This window comes from Clytia hemisphaerica, unplaced genomic scaffold (genome assembly GCF_902728285.1).
Source record: "Clytia hemisphaerica strain Z4C2 unplaced genomic scaffold, Clytia hemisphaerica genome assembly, whole genome shotgun sequence".
Taxonomy (NCBI): domain Eukaryota; kingdom Metazoa; phylum Cnidaria; class Hydrozoa; order Leptothecata; family Clytiidae; genus Clytia; species Clytia hemisphaerica.
Window position 1 is genome coordinate 1,122,310 of NW_027104020.1, and position 9,579 is coordinate 1,131,888.

At 32.3% G+C, this 9,579-nt stretch overlaps 1 protein-coding gene across 1 annotated transcript; it reads right to left on the reverse strand.

Moving 5' to 3' along the window:
• Positions 1-2,198: 2,198 nt before the first annotated feature.
• LOC136811507 (uncharacterized) lies at positions 2,199-9,579 on the reverse strand. Its single transcript, XM_067068129.1, has 6 exons — positions 9,346-9,579; positions 7,519-8,087; positions 3,264-3,315; positions 2,932-3,039; positions 2,612-2,779; positions 2,199-2,319 (listed from the first exon to the last, which is right to left on the reverse strand). Exons 1-6 carry the CDS (start codon positions 9,538-9,540, stop codon positions 2,227-2,229), a joined length of 1,185 nt encoding a protein of 394 aa, XP_066924230.1. The 5' UTR covers positions 9,541-9,579; the 3' UTR covers positions 2,199-2,226.

Sequence of the window (9,579 nt, forward strand, 5' to 3'; positions counted from 1 at the left end):
AATCTTTCGGAGTCTTAATATATAGCGACACAATTTTGCCTTGTTCCGTCTCATAGCCAATCGTATATCGAGTATCATGCTTATTCGCAACAACTCCCTCAGTTAATCGGATCTTTTCTAAATCAACATTTTCTGTCACTTTGTATTTGTTGTTAAATTCTTTACTTAAAATTTCAATTTGACCAAACTTGTACATTTATTATATGTTTTTTTGAGTCCAACTTGCACTTTTTTTAATCTTCATCACTAGAAACCTCGTCATATTCCCAGTCTGTCGCTTCTGTACACTCTTCACCAGGCAAACGATCATGATAACTTCTATCAATTGGAACATTGCTATCTTTAAAAAGTGCTTTTCTAAGCCAATACTCGTCTTCTTCACCTTCCCAGTCTTCAGAATTGAGGCTGTTTTCAATCTGAAGCAATAATTTATCACGTTTAATTTTCAATCTCCTGATCTTGTCTTTTGGAATTGGTCTAATTATATACAAATCACTAATTTCTGATTGAAAAGCTTCAACTTTATAAAGTATATCAAAATACCATTTACAATTATATTGACAGCTACACCCCATCATCTTTATTACAAATTTTTTTATTCGATTTTTTTGATTGAGTAGACAGAACTCTTAAATTGTTGCTATAGCAACGCTTGCTTTCAAAAAAACTTCTCTTTTTTGAGGTCATCATTCACGCGGACGATTTTTTGCCGCGCGGGCGATTTTTTTGTCGCGCGGGCGATTTTTTTGTCGCGCGGGCGATTTTTTTGTCGCGCGGGCGATTTCTAATTTTGACCGCTTTTATTTTTATTTTTTTCAAAAATTTTAAAATTTTCAATTTTAAAATCTCAAATTTTATGTACTTATAATTTTTGATAATTTTAAGTAATTCTTGACCTCAAAAACACCTCATTTAAAGCGATAATTTTACGATAATTTTTGATAATTTTAAGTAATTCTTGACCTAAAAAACACCTCATTTAAAGCGATAATTTTACGATAATTTTTGATAATTTTAAGTAATTCTTGACCTCAAAAACACCTCATTTGAAGCGATAATTTTACGATAATTTTTGATAATTTTAAGTAATTCTTAACCTAAAAATCACCTCATTTGAAGCGATAATTTTACGATAATTTTTGATAATTTTAAGTAATTCTTGACCTCAAAAACACCTCATTTGAAGCGGTAATTTTACGATAATTTTTGATAATTTTAAGTAATTCTTGACCTAAAAACCACCTCATTTAAAGCGGTAATTTTACGATAATTTTTGATAATTTTAAGTAATTCTTGACCTCAAAAACACCTCATTTAAAGCGATAATTTTACGATAAGTTTAGGTAATTCTTGACCTCAAAAACACCTCATTTAAAGCGGTAATTTTACGATAATTTTTGATAATTTTAAGTAATTCTTGACCTAAAAATCACCTCATTTAAAGCGGTAATTTTACAATAATTTTTGATGTCCCAGGTCGCTCCAAAACCTATCTCTGATGCTGGGTTTTGCGATCCTTAGAGAGACTTTGAAAATTGAAACTTTGATAGAGACTAGATATCTAACAAAAGCTTTTTTTAGGGCATCTTAATTAATTAATTAACCTTTGTAGTACCTTTGAATAAGGGCTTTGAATTATGCAGCATTAGAAGCAAAATAGGCCATTAAGGCTAGACCAATTTAATTTGTTGTTCTACGGGCCCGACCGACCCTATTTTTGCTAAAATCAAAAAAATAATAATATTGAATTTCCACTACAATATATTTTACACACTAGTTATTTGTAAGAATTAAATTTGAATAAAGCTGAAAATTAATTCAAGAAATTGAGAAAATTTAGAAAATCAAGCATTTCATACACTAAGATTTTATTATGATCATCGAAGATAAAAAAAGTGAATTTTTGAATCCGGATATTTTTTGCAAAACATTTTCGGTACTTTACCAACCTTGATAAATGAAAAATTTATTTTTATTTACCGACCGACCGACCCCTAATTTTTTAACGATCTGCCCGTAGAACAACAAATTAAATTGGTCTCGCCATATTATAAATAAAAAGTTCACTCAACCGCGAAAATTAAATTCCGTGAAAAAATTCCCCTAAGTTTTTCTTGAAATAATAATATTTGTGATTTTTTGTTTTATTAATGTGGGTACGTACGTAAGAGTACCGGTAACCATGTAAATTATGAAAATTTAACCAGTAAAGAAATAAGAGCAATATCAAACGAGGAATACCTCGATTCTTGGAAGGTTGACCTCGCATCCTTCATTTAAGCAATCTACTGGAAACTGATCGCATTCTCCGAAATGTGGCTGAAAAATCGAAGAAATCGAACATTTGATGAGAATCTATTTGAGGCAGTCCCGGTGTGGGGAGGCATTTGATTTCTAAACGACGTCACGTGCCGCCAAAAAATTTTCAAAATCGGACACTTTTAGTGCAGCCCTTGAGCAATGAAATGTTACTCTTACAGTGCATTTTACATAAAATGTCGAGTAAAAAGAAAAAATCACACGACCTTCCACAAGAATTCAAAAACTACCAGGGTTAAAGTTGGCTAGAACCGAAGATTTTATATGCTAGACTGTAATATGAGATATTTACATTATTCAATTTAAAGAATTGAAATTCTTGTTTGCAATGAGGACATTGTACAATTCGTTTAACACAATTTTTGTCGTGGATTTTCTTGTCCTTTCGTTTGAAGTATAATTCGCATCCATCAAATTCACACTGGATAATCGCAAACTGGCATTCATTCTTGTAATGTCCCTAGATATGAAAAAGAGAGAAGAGCGACTCCTTATCGACCCTATTGAGTATTGTTTACGCATTTGTTCCTTTGCCTTCATCACTTTTATAATTTGACAGGTTTTAAAACTCGGCCAGTATCAAATAAAACACTAAAATCCGAAACGTGGTACCTCGAAATCAACGATAAAACCAGACCATTTGCATCCTTCGTCTTTTTTCTTGCAATAAACTTCCAGATCTGCCGTTATTTGCCGATCAATAAAATTCGATGTATGTTTCTGAAGAAGGAAGGATTGCCCCTATATTATTATCTAATAACACATTTGTTGTGTCCAGAACTCTAGCGGACGCACGAATACTTAAAAAAAATATCCAATTATGTACACAATAAGTTAAAATAACTGATAACTTGCAATTTACTTTGAGGGTGTCGAATAAATGATTTAAATATTTTCAGGCCATTTCAGGAAGAAAAATGATAAAAAATCTCAATCCAACAAACCTTTGTGACGTCATATTCTTTCTTACACAAGATGCACGAGATCGGCTTGTTCCTATAAAAAAAGACAATTTAACCTGGATGACAAGCGTGATAAATTTTGTCTGTTCAACAAGTCATTTATTCACTTACAGTTTAGTTGATTGACAAACAGGGTATCTACGCATGTTTATCAACTTTTTTAGGTGGTTTTTCAAGAATTTTGGCAAAAATAACGGTACTTTTCAAGGTTTTGTGATAGTCAGGATGGTACGATTCTCATATAAGTTTACTAGTAGACATTTAATAGATTTTAAAAACAACTTACTACACTTGCTGACCATTAATTTTGCCAAAATTTGAAAAAAAGAGACTATGAATGGAACTGAAATTCCAAGATTTTCTCAAAATTTCTCAACTTTTCTCCAAAATCCCCCCTGTCATATAGGGTACTCAGGCAAATGGAGGGTACGGTATATGCTGACCTTAAGCGTACCTTTTTTGGATTTCCACAAAGTCCTGATGAAATGGTCAGAAAAATCAGAAAATCAAACATCGGGGAAATAGGAAAATTTCAACTTTTTACCCCCGGAAAGATCGAAATTTGGTCAAAGTTTGTCAAATTTGTCCCAATATGGGTCGTAAGATTCACAAATTTTCCTTTGTTTTATCCGTTCTAGTCCTGGTAAGGGTCCAAAGGTCGAAAGTCGGGTGATAGCCCCCTCCCGTCATTTCGCAACCCTAGTACCCCCACCCCGGGAATTCCCCCAACCGAAATGGTACTCAACGAGGGAAGGATTTTTCTGTTTTGGTGTTTTTGGGAATCTACCTGGGACTCATGGAGGTGAAAAAGGTACCCATTCTCCTTTTTCGCCCAAGTACCAACCCAAGGACTTATAATCCTTAATTCTAGAGAAAAACTAAAAATCTAGCCACTGTCCCATTCAGAAAAGAGTATATGAAAAATACCTAGGATTAATAAAAACAAGATTCGCAAAAATGCAACTAAATATTTCCTTAAAAATGAAGGTCATTTTTGACATATACTAGCAAGTAGCTGTCGCTAAGAATGCCCCGCAGAGCTTCCTATACGAAATATCCCTAAGTAAGCAAAATTACGCATGTGTAGATTTTAAATTCATTTTATCGATAAAATTTAAGTTGGAGGAAGAAAGCTTGGTTTCAACTTTACTTTTGAGATGACATGGGATAGACGGTCGCTCACATCTCAAAAAGAGAAGTTATCGCTCACATGTTATCACAGTGAAAACGCCAAAAATTTTGAAATTGATTTCATTCTTATAAAGAAAATGCTTATAATAAAAATAAATATGCTCATCTTTTTTGCCATGCTTTGTTTACTTTCTAATAACTAATTTCCGAAAGATATATTGCCTTTAATCAAGAGTTATTGATTTGATTCTTATAAAGTATATGCTTATAATAAAAATAAATATACTCATCTTTTTATCCATCCTTTGTTTACTTTCTAATAACTAACAAGAATCGCAAAATTGCGACTAAATATTTCCTTAAAAATGAAGGTCATTATTGACATATACTAGCAAGTAGCTGTCGCTAAGAATGCCCCGCAGAGCTTCCTATCGAAATATCCCTAAGTAAGCAAAATTACGCAGGTGTAGGTTTTAGATTCGTTTTATCGATAAGAAAGCTTGGTTTCAACATTGCTTTTGAGATGACATGGGATAGACGGTCGCTCACATCTCAAAAAGAGAAGTTATCGCTCACATGTTATCACAGTGAAAACGCCAAAAATTCTGAAATTTATTTGATTATTATAAAGTAGACACTTATAATAAAAATAAATATGCTCATCTTTTTCGCCATACTTTGTTTACTTTGTAAGACTTAATTACTGAAAGATATATTGCCTTCAATCAAGATTTATTGATTTGATTCTTATAAAGTAGATACTTATAATAAAAATAAATATGCTCATCTTTTTCGCCATACTTTGTTTACTCTGTAAGAACTAATTACCGAAAGGCATGTTGCCTTCAATCAAGAGTTATTGAGTTGATTCTTATAAAGTAGATGCTTACAATAAAAATAAATATGCTCATCTTTTTCGCCATACTTTGTTAACTTTGTAAGAACTAATTACCGAAAGGCATATTGCCTTCAATCAAGAGTTATTGATTTGATTCTTATAAAGAAAATGCTTATAATAAAGATAAACATGCTCATCTTTTTTGCCATCCTTTGTTTACTTTCTAATAACTAATTTCCGAAAGATATATTGCCTTTAATCAAGAGTTATTGATTTGATTCTTATAAAGTAGATGCTTATAATAAAAATAAATATGCTCATCTTTTTCACCATCCTTTGTTTACTTTCTAATAACTAATTACCGAAAGATATATTGCCTTCCATCAAGAGTTATTGATTTGATTCTTATAAAGTCGATGCTTATAATAAAAATAAATATGCTTATCTTTTTATCCATCCTTTGTTTATTTTCTAATAACTAATTACCGAAAGGAATATTGCCTTCAATCAAGAGTTATTGATTTGATTCTTATAAAGTAGATGCTTATAATAAAAATAAATATGCTCATCTTTTTCGCCATACTTTGTTTACTTTCTAATAACTAATTACCGAAAGATATATTGCCTTTAATCAAGAGTTATTGATTTGATTCTTATAAAGTAGATGCTTATAATAAAAATAAATATGCTCATCTTTTTCGCCATCCTTTGTTTACTTTGTAAGAACTAATTACCGAAAGGCATATTGCCTTCAATCAAGAGTTATTGTTTTGATTCTTATAAAGAAAATGCTTATAATAAAAATAAATATGCTCATCTTTTTTGCCATCCTTTGTTTACTTTCTAATAACTAATTACCGAAAGATATATTGCCTTCAATCAAGAGTTATTGATTTGATTCTTTTAAAGTAGAAATGCTTATAATAGAAATAAATATGCTCATCTTTTTCGACATCCTTTGTTTACTTTCTAATAACTAATTACCGAAAGATATATTGCCTTTAATCAAGAGTTATTGATTTGATTCTTATAAAGTAGATGCTTATAATAAAAATAAATATGCTCATCTTTTTCACCATCCTTTGTTTACTTTCTAATAACTAATTACCGAAAGATATATTGCCTTCCATCAAGAGTTATTGATTTGATTCTTATAAAGTCGATGCTTATAATAAAAATAAATATGCTCATCTTTTTCGCCATCCTTTGTTTACTTTGTAAGAACTAATTACCGAAAGGAATATTGCCTTCAATCAAGAGTTATTGATTTGATTCTTATAAAGTAGATGCTTATAATAAAAATAAATATGCTCATCTTTTTCGCCATACTTTGTTTACTTTCTAATAACTAATTACCGAAAGATATATTGCCTTTAATCAAGAGTTATTGATTTGATTCTTATAAAGTAGATGCTTATAATAAAAATAAATATGCTCATCTTTTTCGCCATCCTTTGTTTACTATCTTATAACTAATTACCGAAAGATATATTGCCTTCAATCAAGAGTTATTGATTTGATTCTTATAAAGTAGATGCTTATAATAAAAATAAATATGCTCATCTTTTTTGCCATCCTTTGTTTACTTTGTAAGAACTAATTACTGAAAGGCATATTGCCTTCAATCAAGAGTTATTGTTTTGATTCTTATAAAGAAAATGCTTATAATAAAAATAAATATGCTCATCTTTTTTGCCATCCTTTGTTTACTTTCTAATAACTAATTTCCGAAAGATATATTGCCTTCAATCAAGAGTTATTGATTTGATTCTTATAAAGTAGATGCTTATAATAAAAATAAATATGCTTATCTTTTTATCCATCCTTTGTTTATTTTCTAATAACTAATTACCGAAAGATATATTGCCTTCAATCAAGAGTTATTGATTTGATTCTTTTAAAGTAGAAATGCTTATATTAGAAATAAATATGCTCATTTTTTTCGACATCCTTTGTTTACTTTGTAAGAACTAATTACCGAAAGACATATTGCCTTCAATCAAGAGTTATTGATTTGATTCTTATAAAGTAGATGCTTAATAATAAAAATAAATATGCTCATCTTTTTCGCCATTCTTTGTTTACTTTGTAGTTAAAAAGTACTTTTAAATGTTTTTAACGATTCTTCAAGGTTTTCAAGGTCCCGTAGTCTCCCTGTTCTACCCTTTTGACAGACAAGTCTGAATGCTTTGGTTATACTCAAAGGGCTTTAAAAATCTAAGAATGGGACAGAATAATCTTATTAATTTCACCGAAATAAATGATTACCCTTCATCTTCCTTTAGTTCCCAAGTCTCCAAACAGCTTCCACAAAACCCATGCCCACATGGTAGTTCAGTAAATTGCTTGATAATCATATTACAAAAGGCGCATTCATGCCCGCGACGTCTGCTATCACCCACAGTATCAAATTCATATCCTCTTTGATCTTCGAGGTTCTCTGGCGCCTGAAAGAGCTCCACTTCATCATCTTTCTCCAGTTTGTTTTGTTTTTCGTAAATCTTCTGAACCATGGAGATGAAAGCTAATTCGACATTCGAGCCATCTAATGTTGAAGTTTCCATAAACATCAAATGATTTTGTTTAGCAAATTCCTGAGCTTCTTTTGTGTTGACAGAACCTTCTTTAGCAGCTGAATCTTCAACCACAGTTTGGTTGCCCACTAGCATTAGAACAACCTCAGGACGAGAGTATTCTCGGACGTCATATAACCAACGTTGGACATTCTCAAAAGTCTTTTGCACAGAGACATTGTAAACAATAAAAACACCGACGGCACCACGATAATATGCTTTTGTGATAGTTCGAAATCTCTCTTCACCTGTTGTATCCCAAATCTGAAAAGTAAAGACAAAAAAGGGTTTTATTCAAATTTATAGTAGTGTCAATATGCATGTAGGGTGCTTTGCTTAAAGCGAAAGAGCTGATGTATCGCTTGACATGTACATGCCATGAAATTGAATTTTGCAATCAACAACTATGGAGCGTTTTTTGAAGACTTTCAAAAAGGCCAGGCCAGGGGTCACTAAGTGTTTTCCAAGGTTGTAGAGTATACAACCAGAATTAGTAAGAGTGAACAATTTGAAAAAAAACCTTATTGTCTTAAAAACTAAAGATACCCTCTTGGGGGGGGGGGCAGGCGGATTTTGGACTGACGGTATGTGCGGGCTAAAAATTGGCATTCAAAATCACACCCTTACGGTGTAGTGGTTTTTCCCGAAAAATACACCCTTACAGTGCATTTTTCGCCAAAAGTTGAATAGGGGGGGGGTTCATAGTTGGCGGAGGAGCGGAATCGGCCCTTTTTTCGGACGGAGTGGCGGAATTTGGCGAAAATTTAGACGGAATTACGGAAATTGGGTTCTCTGACGGAGACGGAAAATTAGACAATTATAGTGCGGAAGAACGGAATTAAGCAAAAGAATTTGCGGAATTTCGGAATTGGTAAAAGATATTCAAAATTTGTGGAATTTTCGACAAAAATATTGAATTTCAAATTAATTTTCGGTGACGGAATTTTGGTTCAATTTAAGACGGTTTGACGTAAATTGGAGAAAAAATTGGCGGAATTGCGGAGTCGGGTACCCCCTGAAACCCCCCCCCCCTAAATACCCTTACAGTGCAGTCTAGCTTTTTTCCCTATATTGATTGAAATAGATCAAGCAAAGATTTCGTTTGTGAATTTAGGTGTGATTCTTCTATACAGTATAAATTTATGTAATTTTGCATCTAAAAAGGGATCCAATACGTACTTGATCCAATATTTGAAAAGAATTAGGTAAATGGGATTAAATCCCATAAAAAAACTTGACTGGAAAATTTCATTTTTGTTAGAATTTAGAAATTCGTACCCTTACAGTGCATTTCGGATGCCTTGAAAAACACACCCTTAGTGCCCGCACATACCCCTCAGTCATTTTGCTTGGCTGCCCCCCCCGGGCTTTGGTCAAACGGTATTAAGTGGCTGAATCAAGAGACACAGTTCTTTGAATTGCTTAAGTTTTTGTCGACGTGTGTTAACGGAGAATTCTCCAAAATGGCAGAACTGTGAATAACTTATCAAAGTAAAGCAGAAGTAGAAAAAAAAAGAGTTACCTGTGTTTTTATAGTTTTTCCAGCAGCTTTAATGCTTCTTGTCTTAAAATCTACACCGATCCTTGACTGTTCATTAACATTAGACTCATTATGTGCGAATCTTGATACGAGATCAGTTTTTCCAGTACCACAATCTCCTACTAGAACAAGTTTGTATAAATGATCGAAATCCTTGCCTTGTGATGCCTTGGCCATTTATTTGGAAAACTACCTGGAAAAAAATAGAAAAATAGA